Genomic DNA, 17,642 nt, shown 5'->3' with positions numbered 1-17,642 from the left:
AAAATTGACGTGTTTTGGAGGAAAACTTGGATTTGAACTTGTTTTTTAGTATGGCGAAAACGACTCGTTTTGAAGGGAAAACATTTCAAACCCCAAAACATGCTTGGCGAGAACACCGTATTAGAGTGCTTTATGCGCTTTACAGACTATCAGTTATTCCGGACGACAGTGCTCGTGTCGAATATATCCCATATATTGTGCACATTATAAGTTAAGTCCGACAAGTCGTATCGATCCGACACACTGTACGATTCCTTACAAACACCGACATTCCGTCCGGAATAACTGATAGTCTGTAAAGCGCATTATATACACGTCTGATTACTTTGACAACTGTTGTATCTATGGAACTGTTGTATCTGGAACCTTTTTCTTGTCGATAAGCCACACATTTTTCAATGGTCAGCTTGTTAATGTTTGCAAGATGTAGAATCCATAATTTTAGTTTTCTGCAAAGAGATCTACATTTAGTGACTTCTTTAAAGGTTTATTTCAGTTTTTATTTTCACTTACCTATTATTATAAAATATTTGGAGTAAATTCAGTTATTTGTCTAAAATTTTCCAATTTTTTTTTATTTCTTCCAATTGACCATGAACTTCGTTGCACAAATACGTGTTGAAAACCACATGGTATTTTCGCTGCATTTTAGGGTAGTGTTTTGTCAAAGTTTTCTCATATTATCTTCAACACCTTTTCAAAGATTTCGTCAACATTTTGACATATTGGCAAATTATATTTACCCTCAAACTGGAAAGTTGTTGAATTTGAAAAACGCTCATCCTGTGTTTACGGGGTACACAATAAACACAAACGTTTGAAAAATGCTAAATTTCAACATATTTTCAAAGAATTAGGGTAATATTCAAGTTGAGAAATTGTTGAGAAAATCTCGTTCTCAACAAAAACAGACATTACCATCAACAGTAAAATTTAACACACATTCAATATTTGCTCAACTGTTACCCTCAAATTGAAATGCATCGCTACTCAATATTTTTTCAAACAATTTCGAGTCAAATTAAAAATGAACATTAATGGCCAGTTTCTCATCCTCCGATTAATTTTTACCGGTGGATAGACCTCCGGTTAGTAAAATGTTTGTATGGGATCAGCTGTTTTATCGACACGATAAATAATAACAAGACAATGAGAAACTGGCCCTAAGACTGTTTTCTAAGGATACCCTAAGCAGTCACGGACTAAAAGAAAGAAAATAATAGTATCCAGGACTTCTCCAAAAAAATATGCAACACTGTCATCAGCTGTTCGTGTCGCACATATCCTAAATTTTGGATACACTATAATGCTATGTTTCCACAGACCCGTTTTACTCATTCGTTTTTCCAAAAAATTTCACCGTTCACTCCGAGTTGAGATGTTTTAGTTTGACCGTTGCCATGGAAATTCGAAATTCCCATTTACTCTAATATATAATATAATATACGTACCGTTTGTTCAAATAAATAACGCGATCGCAAAGGGAAAAAATTTTTAAATTATTTTCACATCCCTATGTTTTTAAAGCCTTTGTTTATTCGTTTTTTCTATTAAATTAATTTTAATAATTTGACATATATCTTGAAAAGGATATGTTCTGTCAGAGCATATTCCAAATTAGGGCCGTTTACATTAAAAAATTGACGTGTTTTTGAGGAAACATGTGTTCTGAATTTGAATGGTGAAAACGACTCGTTTTGAAGTGCTTATAAAGGGAATACGTTACAAACCCCAAAAAATGCTTGGTGAGAATGCCGTATAAGTTACGCTCGAAGACATAATCGATATTGCTGCTTGTCGTTCGGTTTCATACAAATACACACGCATGATAGTGTTGGAATTAAATAATGTTTAGTACAAATTGATTCATAGTCTAACCATGGAAACAACAAATACTTGGTTCGCTTTACATTCCATGTAACAGACACATTCGAATCAGATCCTGGGCGGTGACTTGAACTCAAGGAATTTGGTATGGGGTGATGATAGTTCAGATAACCCAAATGGAAAAACACTGTCGAAGTGGCTGGATGACAACACTATGGATATCACACGTTTATGTGATTCCCCTGTCAAGATTTTTTGAATTTGACGGAGCTTCTGAGAATCCCCACCACGTTGAAAACAGTCGTATACGATATCCAAAACTCCTCGCAAAAGCGGCATCAATAATGAGAAGGTGTACCACGCCAAGTTACTACAAAAAAGTATCGCATGAGTGCAATAATTAGGCGTCTTTGTCAATAAATATAGAACGACGCCAATAAGAGCCCCTTCAAACTATCAGAAAATTTATTTAAGTCTACAACAAAAAAACAGGGCTGTGTACACAAATTTTAAACCAGCTAATCGCTTTTAAAAATTGTTAATATATGTTCCAAATATTCCTCAAATAAATTGTTTATTATTTACAGACCTTTTAAAACTTTTACGCACACAATGATTGTAATAAATTAAATGTTTGCTGCCAAAATATGCTTTTGACAACCCTGTTATTTTCATTAGAGGTGCGTACCAGCTTACGAAATTGAACGCTACCGAAAATTTCGTTAGCATAAATAGCAATGCATTTCTTATGGGAATGAAATTTTTCGCTAGAGGTGCATACCGGCCTATAGTTGTAAAAGAATCATTGTGGTCAAGTAAAACACGAAATTCTTATATTTGTTTAGTTCAGCTTGAGGTCATATGAATAAAAACAGTTGTTGTTGTTTTGAGTTGTATTTTTATTTAAAATTATCCAATATTTCGAAACATCTCCGATGTTCGTCTTCAGGGAAATTTCTTTAAACAAATAACAGAAAACATTTTACACAGTAATAAACAAAAATATATATCAAAATCCAAAAATATTGATAATTACTTTTAGAAGTAAAGAACAATGAACTTATTGGCAAACGAGTAAATTTACACTAAAGGCTAATTTGATTTTTATATTTTTGTACAATATTTCTATAAATATGTGCACAATGGTCTGTATCAGTCTTAAAATTCATCCGTCTTTCTGGAGGTACATTTATAATATGTAACATCTCCAGTGTAAATCTCCTCTTATAGTTGGTTTCTTGCGTCAAAATATCTACGTCCCTAAGATTTGGCTTATGTCCTGTTAGAGTGCAATGTGCTGCAAGTGCCGGCTTTTGCTCTAAGGGCTTGTCAGTGGCTTTCTAATCAGATTTATGCCCTGAGATTCTAGTTTTTAATTTAGTTTTTGTTGTACCAATATATACTTTTCGGCAAGTATCAGATTCTTTCCCATCGCATTTTATCCTATATACTACGTTCGACATATCATCTTTCTTGGTTTTGGATTTTGTCTTACTGAAGAATTTATTTACATTATTGTGATTCCTTTGTGAAATGTGAAATTAGTCCTTATTAAACATTTGATAATTTGAATCTTTCTGTGAATCCGGGAATATATGTCAAGGGTTTGTAAATTTTGGGTTCAATTTCGTCATGTTTGGTGTGTTTTCGTTCTTTGACGTGTTGAATTAGGTCGTCAATCGTTTTATTCGGGAAATCATTTAATCGTAATATAGTCCTTATCTTATCCTCGTTGTCCTTATGAAATATTTCATCGCTAATATCGTGTACTCTTCTTATAAAATTTGTAGCCGTATTCATTATGATTCGTCTAGGATGTTTGGAGTTGAAATTTATCAATCGTCCTGTGGCTGTTGGTTTTTGATACCAGTTAATTTTTATTCCATTTGTGTGCCTTAGAATTATAGTATCTAAGTATGGTAACTTGTTGTCCTCTTCTGTTTCCATCGTAAATTGAGTTTGTCTATCAAATGCGTTTAAAGCTAATAAAGTAGCCTGAACGTCATTTTTATTCAAAATACAGAACAGATCGTCTAAAATTTACCGGAATGCTTGGAAAAAGAGATATTAGGTCGAACGAAATCATAGTTTCATTGTCCTCAATCTTAATGTTTCTGGTTTTATTCTTAAATTCAATTGCGTCTATTACATTACATTTGGAATCTTTCGTCAAATATTCACAATATATTTTGATAGTTCATAGGACTTCAACACTCCAAACGAAAAATAATAAACTGGTAGAAAAATTATTCAAAATGAACATTATTGACACCACCGAAAGATTTAAATTGTTTTTCTCCTCAACTTTAATCACCTGATCACTATCTCTTCTCTTACTGTTCTTGAATCTGGCAATGCTGATGGAAATTGCATAGTATTTATATGTAAAGATGGTGGTTGTCATATACTCGCCGACAGATGGCGCTGTAGTTTTTCTATATCAATATGGTAAGTGATATACACACGCCAATAGATGGCGCCAGTAGTAACAGATGTGTATTTTACTATGTTTTTTCTTGACATTAAGATAATTTTTTTAAGAGGAAATCTTTGCAAATTGATTTAGGAAATATGAGTGATAACGTTAACGTGAAACCAGATGTTTACGTTGCTGACGACTTAACCTCGAATGCATCGTCGACACTTTCGAGGGCATCCTTGAAAAATGCAAGACTATGTATTCGTAGGTTGGAGAAGAAGGATCAGTTGATGGAGATGGAGGCCATGAGGCTCAGGAATGCAAAGGCTCTTGTTGGTGAGCACGAAAAACAGAAGGCAATTTCGAATACGCCGATCAGCGAAGCTGGTTCGCTGGTGGAAGCGATGCGCGATGTGGGAGTGTCTGGGGATAAATCGGATGACATATCCTCCACTGACTCTTTCTTCTTTCTAAGGGTCAAAGAGGCCTTTAAAGTGAAGCAGAGATTAACAGGTAAGAAGGATATGTCGGAAAATGACTCGAGGCGCCTCCTCAAAGCAAATGAAACTTTAAAAAATGAGAGTTAACCAAGAAGGAGCTCATTGAAGGTAACTTAATATTAAGAGAATGTAACTCTTCGAAATTGAACTTTTGCCCTACCGAACGCACCGATTTAGCCAAAGCTGAAGCGGATCGCAATATAAACGAGATGAATGAGCCAAGCTCGTCTTCTCGTTCCCAGGTCAGGGGAAAGATAGACCGAGAAGGGTAATTGTGTGCGTCCAGTCCATTAGCGGACTCGAAAGGAAAGCCGAGCCAGGCTCGGAATCCCGCCGAGAATGCTAATGGATCTAAAACTTCCGGCAGATAATGTGTCATTTATCCATGAATCCGAGGAATATGGACGACACAAGGGTATAGCGCCATCTCTAAATCATATCATTTTAACTGTCATTGGTACCAATAGATATGTTCAATAATCACTCTCTTGTAAATTACCTACGTATAATGTTTCTTTAATAAATGAATTCAGTCTTCACTCATCATCGGACTCGTTCGTTTCATTTGACTACTCTAACTTAGTGAGTGACACTACATGGCGACCGTGACCAGAGAAAAAGTGCATTAATAAAAGAAGACTTCTGAAACAATTAAACATCTAGAAACAATATTGCAAAAAAAAAAGATTATTAGTCGAAAAGAAGTTTGTTGTGCTGAGAAAAAAACAATTGTAGCCGAATGTGGATGAATAATTTTATGAAAACATTAAAAAAAAGTATATATTTTAAATATACTGAAAAACAAATTTAAGAAGTGTGTAGTTTGACCACATAATTGCAACCTAATAACCATCTGTCATTGGTATACAAACATTACCTATAAAAATTGTAAATTGTAATGTAAATTGATCTCACATATATGTAGATCAAAAGCCTTTGTTGTATTTATTTTCGTAGTTTATTATGATTGTAAATCTTGTAATAAATTAATAAAATCTCAATATAATCTGCCCTTTCATTTGATATTGGAATTTGGTTAGGATAATAGTAAAGAAAATCGAGGGCGGTTGCACCAACAAACAAAACAATTAATATGAAATTGCGACAACCAATGCAAAGTTGATCCAACATACCACCATGTAGTTACAATTGCCAAATGTTAGTTGTGCTGACAGATATCATTGATAGTTGATGGAACCACCTGCTTTCGGTTGGCAAATAATTCGGTTGAGGCAACGAATTTGTTTTCTGGGTGCATTTTTAATTCATTTTTCTTGACAAGTTTGTAAAGACTTTTATAACTTTCATTCGTTGTTTTTATTAAACTCTGGCAATCATTACAAATATATTTGATATTCGGGCATTTAAAAAGCGAGTCAAAATCATATTTAGGGAGTGCCACACATCTTGTATGAAACATTCTCTCGCAGTAACCTCCACATTTTATATCTGTATCCCGACAAGTGTTTTTACATTTTCCGCATCGCATATCCATGATTCCGTAGGAATCGTTTTATTTTATGAAAAGGACACTTATCCCAAAAGATTAAATGTATTTTTGAGATATTTCAGTGATATTTTCGTATAGAAATTTCAATTGTTCTTGAATCTGGCAATGCTGATGGAAATTGCATAGTATTTATATGTAAAGATGGTGGTTGTCATATACTCGCCGACAGATGGCGCTGTAGTTTTCTATATCAATATGGTAAGTGATATACACACGCCAATAGATGGCGCCAGTAGTAACAGATGTGTATTTTACTATGTTTTTTCTTGACATTAAGATAATTTTTTTAAGAGGAAATCTTTGCAAATTGATTTAGGAAATATGAGTGATAACGTTAACGTGAAACCAGATGTTTACGTTGCTGACGACTTAACCTCGAATGCATCGTCGACACTTTCGAGGGCATCCTTGAAAAATGCAAGACTATGTATTCGTAGGTTGGAGAAGAAGGATCAGTTGATGGAGATGGAGGCCATGAGGCTCAGGAATGCAAAGGCTCTTGTTGGTGAGCACGAAAAACAGAAGGCAATTTCGAATACGCCGATCAGCGAAGCTGGTTCGCTGGTGGAAGCGATGCGCGATGTGGGAGTGTCTGGGGATAAATCGGATGACATATCCTCCACTGACTCTTTCTTCTTTCTAAGGGTCAAAGAGGCCTTTAAAGTGAAGCAGAGATTAACAGGTAAGAAGGATATGTCGGAAAATGACTCGAGGCGCCTCCTCAAAGCAAATGAAACTATAAAAAAATGAGAGTTAACCAAGAAGGAGCTCATTGAAGGTAACTTAATATTAAGAGAATGTAACTCTTCGAAATTGAACTTTTGCCCTACCGAACGCACCGATTTAGCCAAAGCTGAAGCGGATCGCAATATAAACGAGATGAATGAGCCAAGCTCGTCTTCTCGTTCCCAGGTCAGGGGAAAGATAGACCGAGAAGGGTAATTGTGTGCGTCCAGTCCATTAGCGGACTCGAAAGGAAAGCCGAGCCAGGCTCGGAATCCCGCCGAGAATGCTAATGGATCTAAAACTTCCGGCAGATAATGTGTCATTTATCCATGAATCCGAGGAATATGGACGACACAAGGGTATAGCGCCATCTCTAAATCATATCATTTTAACTGTCATTGGTACCAATAGATATGTTCAATAATCACTCTCTTGTAAATTACCTACGTATAATGTTTCTTTAATAAATGAATTCAGTCTTCACTCATCATCGGACTCGTTCGTTTCATTTGACTACTCTAACTTAGTGAGTGACACTACATGGCGACCGTGACCAGAGAAAAAGTGCATTAATAAAAGAAGACTTCTGAAACAATTAAACATCTAGAAACAATATTGCAAAAAAAAAAAGATTATTAGTCGAAAAGAAGTTTGTTGTGCTGAGAAAAAAACAATTGTAGCCGAATGTGGATGAATAATTTTATGAAAACATTAAAAAAAAGTATATATTTTAAATATACTGAAAAACAAATTTAAGAAGTGTGTAGTTTGACCACATAATTGCAACCTAATAACCATCTGTCATTGGTATACAAACATTACCTATAAAAATTGTAAATTGTAATGTAAATTGATCTCACATATATGTAGATCAAAAGCCTTTGTTGTATTTATTTTCGTAGTTTATTATGATTGTAAATCTTGTAATAAATTAATAAAATCTCAATATAATCTGCCCTTTCATTTGATATTGGAATTTGGTTAGGATAATAGTAAAGAAAATCGAGGGCGGTTGCACCAACAAACAAAACAATTAATATGAAATTGCGACAACCAATGCAAAGTTGATCCAACATACCACCATGTAGTTACAATTGCCAAATGTTAGTTGTGCTGACAGATATCATTGATAGTTGATGGAACCACCTGCTTTCGGTTGGCAAATAATTCGGTTGAGGCAACGAATTTGTTTTCTGGGTGCATTTTTAATTCATTTTTCTTGACAAGTTTGTAAAGACTTTTATAACTTTCATTCGTTGTTTTTATTAAACTCAGGCAATCATCACAAACATATTTGATATTCGGGCATTTAAAAAGCGAGTCAAAATCATATTTAGGGAGTGCCACACATCTTGTATGAAACATTCTCTCGCAGTAACCTCCACATTTTATATCTGTATCCCGACAAGTGTTTTTACATTTTCCGCATCGCATATCCATGATTCCGTAGGAATCGTTTTATTTTATGAAAAGGACACTTATCCCAAAAGATTAAATGTATTTTTGAGATATTTCAGTGATATTTTCGTATAGAAATTTCAATTTATTTATGCTATGTTCCCACCGACTCGTTTTCCTCATTCGTTTTTCCAAAACATTTCACCGTTCACACCGGGTTGAGATGTTTTAGTTTGACAGTTACCATGGAAACTAGAAATTCACATTTACTCGAAATTCCATATATGCAACCTATGTCCAAATAATTACCGCGAGCGCAAAGGGAAACAAGTTTTTATGTTATTTTCACATGTCCATGTTCTTAAAAGCCTTTGTTTATTCTTTTTTTATGAAACTTATTTCAATATTTTGACATATATTTTGAATAGGGTATGTTATTTGGGGTATATTCCAAATTAGGTGGGTTCACATTCTAAAATTGACGTGTTTTGGAGGAAAACTTGGATTTGAACTTGTTTTTTAGTATGGCGAAAACGACTCGTTTTGAAGGGAAAACATTTCAAACCCCAAAACATGCTTGGCGAGAACACCGTATTAGAGTGCTTTATGCGCTTTACAGACTATCAGTTATTCCGGACGACAGTGCTCGTGTCGAATATATCCCATATATTGTGCACATTATAAGTTAAGTCCGACAAGTCGTATCGATCCGACACACTGTACGATTCCTTACAAACACCGACATTCCGTCCGGAATAACTGATAGTCTGTAAAGCGCATTATATACACGTCTGATTACTTTGACAACTGTTGTATCTATGGAACTGTTGTATCTGGAACCTTTTTCTTGTCGATAAGCCACACATTTTTCAATGGTCAGCTTGTTAATGTTTGCAAGATGTAGAATCCATAATTTTAGTTTTCTGCAAAGAGATCTACATTTAGTGACTTCTTTAAAGGTTTATTTCAGTTTTTATTTTCACTTACCTATTATTATAAAATATTTGGAGTAAATTCAGTTATTTGTCTAAAATTTTCCAATTTTTTTTATTTCTTCCAATTGACCATGAACTTCGTTGCACAAATACGTGTTGAAAACCACATGGTATTTTCGCTGCATTTTAGGGTAGTGTTTTGTCAAAGTTTTCTCATATTATCTTCAACACCTTTTCAAAGATTTCGTCAACATTTTGACATATTGGCAAATTATATTTACCCTCAAACTGGAAAGTTGTTGAATTTGAAAAACGCTCATCCTGTGTTTACGGGGTACACAATAAACACAAACGTTTGAAAAATGCTAAATTTCAACATATTTTCAAAGAATTAGGGTAATATTCAAGTTGAGAAATTGTTGAGAAAATCTCGTTCTCAACAAAAACAGACATTACCATCAACAGTAAAATTTAACACACATTCAATATTTGCTCAACTGTTACCCTCAAATTGAAATGCATCGCTACTCAATATTTTTTCAAACAATTTCGAGTCAAATTAAAAATGAACATTAATGGCCAGTTTCTCATCCTCCGATTAATTTTTACCGGTGGATAGACCTCCGGTTAGTAAAATGTTTGTATGGGATCAGCTGTTTTATCGACACGATAAATAATAACAAGACAATGAGAAACTGGCCCTAAGACTGTTTTCTAAGGATACCCTAAGCAGTCACGGACTAAAAGAAAGAAAATAATAGTATCCAGGACTTCTCCAAAAAAATATGCAACACTGTCATCAGCTGTTCGTGTCGCACATATCCTAAATTTTGGATACACTATAATGCTATGTTTCCACAGACCCGTTTTACTCATTCGTTTTTCCAAAAAATTTCACCGTTCACTCCGAGTTGAGATGTTTTAGTTTGACCGTTGCCATGGAAATTCGAAATTCCCATTTACTCTAATATATAATATAATATACGTACCGTTTGTTCAAATAAATAACGCGATCGCAAAGGGAAAAAATTTTTAAATTATTTTCACATCCCTATGTTTTTAAAGCCTTTGTTTATTCGTTTTTTCTATTAAATTAATTTTAATAATTTGACATATATCTTGAAAAGGATATGTTCTGTCAGAGCATATTCCAAATTAGGGCCGTTTACATTAAAAAATTGACGTGTTTTTGAGGAAACATGTGTTCTGAACTTGAATGGTGAAAACGACTCGTTTTGAAGTGCTTATAAAGGGAATACGTTACAAACCCCAAAAAATGCTTGGTGAGAATGCCGTATAAGTTACGCTCGAAGACATAATCGATATTGCTGCTTGTCGTTCGGTTTCATACAAATACACACGCATGATAGTGTTGGAATTAAATAATGTTTAGTACAAATTGATTCATAGTCTAACCATGGAAACAACAAATACTTGGTTCGCTTTACATTCCATGTAACAGACACATTCGAATCAGATCCTGGGCGGTGACTTGAACTCAAGGAATTTGGTATGGGGTGATGATAGTTCAGATAACCCAAATGGAAAAACACTGTCGAAGTGGCTGGATGACAACACTATGGATATCACACGTTTATGTGATTCCCCTGTCAAGATTTTTTGAATTTGACGGAGCTTCTGAGAATCCCCACCACGTTGAAAACAGTCGTATACGATATCCAAAACTCCTCGCAAAAGCGGAATCAATAATGAGAAGGTGTACCACGCCAAGTTACTACAAAAAAGTATCGCATGAGTGCAATAATTAGGCGTCTTTGTCAATAAATATAGAACGACGCCAATAAGAGCCCCTTCAAACTATCAGAAAATTTATTTAAGTCTACAACAAAAAAACAGGGCTGTGTACACAAATTTTAAACCAGCTAATCGCTTTTAAAAATTGTTAATATATGTTCCAAATATTCCTCAAATAAATTGTTTATTATTTACAGACCTTTTAAAACTTTTACGCACACAATGATTGTAATAAATTAAATGTTTGCTGCCAAAATATGCTTTTGACAACCCTGTTATTTTCATTAGAGGTGCGTACCAGCTTACGAAATTGAACGCTACCGAAAATTTCGTTAGCATAAATAGCAATGCATTTCTTATGGGAATGAAATTTTTCGCTAGAGGTGCATACCGGCCTATAGTTGTAAAAGAATCATTGTGGTCAAGTAAAACACGAAATTCTTATATTTGTTTAGTTCAGCTTGAGGTCATATGAATAAAAACAGTTGTTGTTGTTTTGAGTTGTATTTTTATTTAAAATTATCCAATATTTCGAAACATCTCCGATGTTCGTCTTCAGGGAAATTTCTTTAAACAAATAACAGAAAACATTTTACACAGTAATAAACAAAAATATATATCAAAATCCAAAAATATTGATAATTAGTTTTAGAAGTAAAGAACAATGAACTTATTGGCAAACGAGTAAATTTACACTAAAGGCTAATTTGATTTTTATATTTTTGTACAATATTTCTATAAATATGTGCACAATGGTCTGTATCAGTCTTAAAATTCATCCGTCTTTCTGGAGGTACATTTATAATATGTAACATCTCCAGTGTAAATCTCCTCTTATAGTTGGTTTCTTGCGTCAAAATATCTACGTCCCTAAGATTTGGCTTATGTCCTGTTAGAGTGCAATGTGCTGCAAGTGCCGGCTTTTGCTCTAAGGGCTTGTCAGTGGCTTTCTAATCAGATTTATGCCCTGAGATTCTAGTTTTTAATTTAGTTTTTGTTGTACCAATATATACTTTTCGGCAAGTATCAGATTCTTTCCCATCGCATTTTATCCTATTTACTACGTTCGACATATCATCTTTCTTGGTTTTGGATTTTGTCTTACTGAAGAATTTATTTACATTATTGTGATTCCTTTGTGAAATGTGAAATTAGTCCTTATTAAACATATTTGATAATTTGAATCTTTCTGTGAATCCGGGAATATATGTCAAGGGTTTGTAAATTTTGGGTTCAATTTCGTCATGTTTGGTGTGTTTTCGTTCTTTGACGTGTTGAATTAGGTCGTCAATCGTTTTATTCGGGAAATCATTTAATCGTAATATAGTCCTTATCTTATCCTCGTTGTCCTTATGAAATATTTCATCGCTAATATCGTGTACTCTTCTTATAAAATTTGTAGCCGTATTCATTATGATTCGTCTAGGATGTTTGGAGTTGAAATTTATCAATCGTCCTGTGGCTGTTGGTTTTTGATACCAGTTAATTTTTATTCCATTTGTGTGCCTTAGAATTATAGTATCTAAGTATGGTAACTTGTTGTCCTCTTCTGTTTCCATCGTAAATTGAGTTTGTCTATCAAATGCGTTTAAAGCTAATAAAGTAGCCTGAACGTCATTTTTATTCAAAATACAGAACAGATCGTCTAAAATTTACCGGAATGCTTGGAAAAAGAGATATTAGGTCGAACGAAATCATAGTTTCATTGTCCTCAATCTTAATGTTTCTGGTTTTATTCTTAAATTCAATTGCGTCTATTACATTACATTTGGAATCTTTCGTCAAATATTCACAATATATTTTGATAGTTCATAGGACTTCAACACTCCGAACGAAAAATAATAAACTGGTAGAAAAATTATTCAAAATGAACATTATTGACACCACCGAAAGATTTAAATTGTTTTTCTCCTCAACTTTAATCACCTGATCACTATCTCTTCTCTTACTGTTCTTGAATCTGGCAATGCTGATGGAAATTGCATAGTATTTATATGTAAAGATGGTGGTTGTCATATACTCGCCGACAGATGGCGCTGTAGTTTTTCTATATCAATATGGTAAGTGATATATACACGCCAATAGATGGCGCCAGTAGTAACAGATGTGTATTTTACTATGTTTTTTCTTGACATTAAGATAATTTTTTTAAGAGGAAATCTTTGCAAATTGATTTAGGAAATATGAGTGATAACGTTAACGTGAAACCAGATGTTTACGTTGCTGACGACTTAACCTCGAATGCATCGTCGACACTTTCGAGGGCATCCTTGAAAAATGCAAGACTATGTATTCGTAGGTTGGAGAAGAAGGATCAGTTGATGGAGATGGAGGCCATGAGGCTCAGGAATGCAAAGGCTCTTGTTGGTGAGCACGAAAAACAGAAGGCAATTTCGAATACGCCGATCAGCGAAGCTGGTTCGCTGGTGGAAGCGATGCGCGATGTGGGAGTGTCTGGGGATAAATCGGATGACATATCCTCCACTGACTCTTTCTTCTTTCTAAGGGTCAAAGAGGCCTTTAAAGTGAAGCAGAGATTAACAGGTAAGAAGGATATGTCGGAAAATGACTCGAGGCGCCTCCTCAAAGCAAATGAAACTTTAAAAAATGAGAGTTAACCAAGAAGGAGCTCATTGAAGGTAACTTAATATTAAGAGAATGTAACTCTTCGAAATTGAACTTTTGCCCTACCGAACGCACCGATTTAGCCAAAGCTGAAGCGGATCGCAATATAAACGAGATGAATGAGCCAAGCTCGTCTTCTCGTTCCCAGGTCAGGGGAAAGATAGACCGAGAAGGGTAATTGTGTGCGTCCAGTCCATTAGCGGACTCGAAAGGAAAGCCGAGCCAGGCTCGGAAATTACCTACGTATAATGTTTCTTTAATAAATGAATTCAGTCTTCACTCATCATCGGACTCGTTCGTTTCATTTGACTACTCTAACTTAGTGAGTGACACTACATGGCGACCGTGACCAGAGAAAAAGTGCATTAATAAAAGAAGACTTCTGAAACAATTAAACATCTAGAAACAATATTGCAAAAAAAAGATTATTAGTCGAAAAGAAGTTTGTTGTGCTGAGAAAAAAACAATTGTAGCCGAATGTGGATGAATAATTTTATGAAAACATTAAAAAAAAAGTATATATTTTAAATATACTGAAAAACAAATTTAAGAAGTGTGATAATCATTCCACAGTGAACATTTAAGTTAATTGATCGTGAACATTTAAATAAAATATTTTTTTTATAATAACATAAAATGAAAACCGAAGTTATTGCTCGAATCGGAAAAATAAGAACAAATTTACGTAGAATATTATATAACCTATCAGAACATGTGGTGCAATAAACCAATGCAATAAGAACAATATAACCAATTGGGGACTGAAAAAAATAAATGCCGTTATCTTTTTTTTGCTATGCTAAACTGGTTTTCATCTGAAGTTATGTTGGTCATGACATTTGTACAAATGCAATTTACATACAAAGAGGATCGAAGATAATGATGGATCATCCCATAAATGAAGAGGAGAGAGCATAATAAAAAAAACTGAAGATGGTTCTCTTTTAGTAGTCTGTTGATTTAACATGGATGTCAAAACTGTTATACATGTTAATTATTTTTCTCTTACTACACACAATCTACTGCATACCAGAGAAGAAGAAGCATCACTTATTTTGTTTTCATTAGAAGTACTATTGGAAGATGTATGAATATAAAAATAAATCAAAAAAAATTTATAAAAAAATGTAAACAAAACAGAAAAAAAATTGTTTTCACTTAAATAGTAGTTGTAAGAAGATTTAAGTTAAAACAAGAAGATTTAAGTTAAGACAAATTCATATGGGAAAATGAAAGAGAAAATAAATAATTCTAATAATCATAATTAATATTTGTATATTTGTTTAAAGGCCATAGTAGAAAAAAAAACAGCATGAAGATAACGTTAAGGAAATTTTAAGTTTTGTTTGTAAGTTTGTCAATAATTCTTTTCTATTTTAAAGTAAACTTATTCAGATGTCTGAAACAATATCGAAAAATTGGAATGAATATATTGACAAATTTTACAAAATAAAGAAAAGAATTCTACAAAAAAGGCCAATTTCCACAAACGAAACTAAAATAAATGAATACGTTGATCTTTTAATTGAAAGCTATAATTCTATTTTAAAATTTTCGGCAGAAAATAGTTTGGTTTTTTTCAAATAATGAACTAGAAGTTGTTCTGGGAAAAATAAAACATTGTCGTGAGATTCTTGTGAAATGTTTTGGCAAACTTAATTGTAGAGTGAAAGTGCCCGAAAATGTTGAATTATTTAAACTTATAGAAAAGGAAGCTATGACAGATAGTGAGAGTGAATACCAATCAGATAGTGACGTAAATTTAGAGCAAAAAGATACAATAGAGACAGATAATAAAATGGCGTCAGCAGAACAGAAAAAGTCATATGTTAGTATGTGCGCTAGCATTATTAGAGATAATTATGATGGAAATCCACTCGGATTAGAATCATTTTTGGATAAAATTAATTTGATTGAAGATCTAACTGAAGACAATTTACGTTTGACTTTCTTATGTTTTATAAAATCCAAACTTGAAGGTAAAGCTAGAGAAGCTCTGCCGGAGACTATAACTTCTATTGATGTGATAAAAAATGCACTTCGAACTAGAATAAAGCCAGACGATTCGAAGGTTATAGCAGGAAAGATAGCTGCTCTTAATGTAAGAAACAATGACTACGCGGAGTTTTCGAAACAAGCCGAGGAACTGGCCGATGCTTTAAAGCGCTCACTTGTTATTGAGGGTGCAACGAAAACGAAAGCACATCAAATGGCCATTGATCAAACTGTCAGTGTTTGTCGTTTGAATGCAAAATCGGATCTTATTAAGTCAATACTAGCATCTTCTGTTTTCTCCGACCCAAAAGAAGTAGTTGCAAAGTTAGTTGTAGAACAAGCCACAGAGAAGAAAGAGTATCAAGTGTTAGCCTATCGAAACAATAGTCCACATTTCAGCAACAACTCGTTTGGGAGAACCAATTTTAATAGATACCACAATAACAATTTTTCTAGGGGCAACAATCGTGGATATTATTATAAAGGAACCTACCAAAACAGAGGAAACAATAGACAGAATACGAATAACACTCCTTTTCGCAATAATCGCAGAGAAAATAATAGAGGTGGCAGATCAAATACATCGGGTCAAAGGGTTTCTGTAAGATCTTTAAACGTGGAAGCCCCTCAACAAACGTTGTTGTTGGAGGAGGAAGACCAGAATTAATAAATTTTACAAATACTAAATCAGTCTATTCCATGAACTTAAATTTTTGCTATTTCGTCAATTTTAAATTATCTGCCACTAATAATTTCTGTACGTTTCTTGTTGATACTCAAGCCGACGTTTCATTAATAAAAGTTTCTTGTCTTGAACGAAGAGTCGTAGCAAATGAAAACGAAAGAATCAGTATCACTGGTATAACGATGAATCCCGTATTTACTCTAGGGACGATTAAAACATTTTTAACTATTTCAGGTAGTACGATACCTCAGATTTTTCATGTGGTTAATGATACCTTCAACATTCCTTCAAGTGGTATTCTTGGCAAAGACTTCTTAAAAGAAAACACATGTAAAATCGATTATGGAGACATGACACTGTCTCTTATTGTTCAAAATAGAAGATTTAAAGTACCTATCAACCAAGGCACGAGTAATAATAACTGCTTTATTCCGCCTAGATGTGAGGTCTATAGGATTTTTAAATTAGCAAAGACTGAACGACCGCTTTTTGTCAATTCGCAGGAAGTAGCCGATGGAGTGTTCATAGGTAAGGGTATAATCGATTCTAGTAATCCCATATTGAGAATAATTAATACTACAGATGAAACAAAATGCATTAATACCAGCCATATTATAACGGAAAAATTAGACAACTTTTATGTATATAACATAACTAAAACTATACCAACAGATGATCGAAATTCAAAACTAAGAGAAGTATTAATTAAACAAATGCCTACCTACATAGTCAACGATTTGATTCCACTTTGTCACGAATTTTCTGATATTTTTGCACTAAGCGATGATAAAATGACAGTTAACAATTTCTACGAACAAAAATTACGACTTGCCGATCATTCTCCTGTTTATATAAAAAATTACCGTCTCGCTCACTCTCAAAAAGATGAAATCAACAGACAGGTTTCTAAATTAATAGAAAATGACCTAATAGAGCCAAGTACGTCTAATTATAATAGTCCGTTGATACTTGTTCCGAAAAAGTCACCAGATGATAGAAAATCTTATAGAATGTGCGTTGACTATCGCGGTGTAAATAAAAAACTTATTGCTGATAAGTTCCCACTACCGCGAATTGACGATATATTGGATAACTTGGGAAGAGCAAAGTACTTTTCAATTATTGATTTATATTCAGGGTTTCATCAAATTCCCTTACATCCAGATTCGCGAGACATCACCTCATTTAGTACAGACCGTGGTGCTTTTCGCTGGAAAGTTTTACCCTTTGGACTGAATGTCGCACCAAATTCATTCTCAAGAATGAT

General features: G+C 34.0%; 2 protein-coding genes across 2 annotated transcripts; both read right to left on the bottom strand.

Moving 5' to 3' along the window:
- Positions 1-3,378: 3,378 nt before the first annotated feature.
- Positions 3,379-4,231, bottom strand: LOC142224827 (uncharacterized). The gene is made up of 2 exons (XM_075294611.1): positions 4,165-4,231; positions 3,379-3,860 (listed from the first exon to the last, which is right to left on the bottom strand). The coding sequence occupies exons 1-2, from the start codon at positions 4,229-4,231 to the stop codon at positions 3,379-3,381; spliced, it is 549 nt and encodes a 182-aa protein (XP_075150726.1).
- A 7,990-nt stretch (positions 4,232-12,221) lies between these two features.
- Positions 12,222-13,055, bottom strand: LOC142224826 (uncharacterized). The gene is made up of 2 exons (XM_075294610.1): positions 13,020-13,055; positions 12,222-12,677 (listed from the first exon to the last, which is right to left on the bottom strand). The coding sequence occupies exons 1-2, from the start codon at positions 13,053-13,055 to the stop codon at positions 12,222-12,224; spliced, it is 492 nt and encodes a 163-aa protein (XP_075150725.1).
- Between the last annotated feature and the right edge of the window lie 4,587 nt (positions 13,056-17,642).

This window comes from Haematobia irritans, chromosome 2 (assembly GCF_050003625.1).
Source record: "Haematobia irritans isolate KBUSLIRL chromosome 2, ASM5000362v1, whole genome shotgun sequence".
NCBI classification, from domain to species: domain Eukaryota; kingdom Metazoa; phylum Arthropoda; class Insecta; order Diptera; family Muscidae; genus Haematobia; species Haematobia irritans.
Note: the sequence above shows the minus strand (reverse complement) of the source record. Positions and strands in the feature narration are given on the sequence as shown.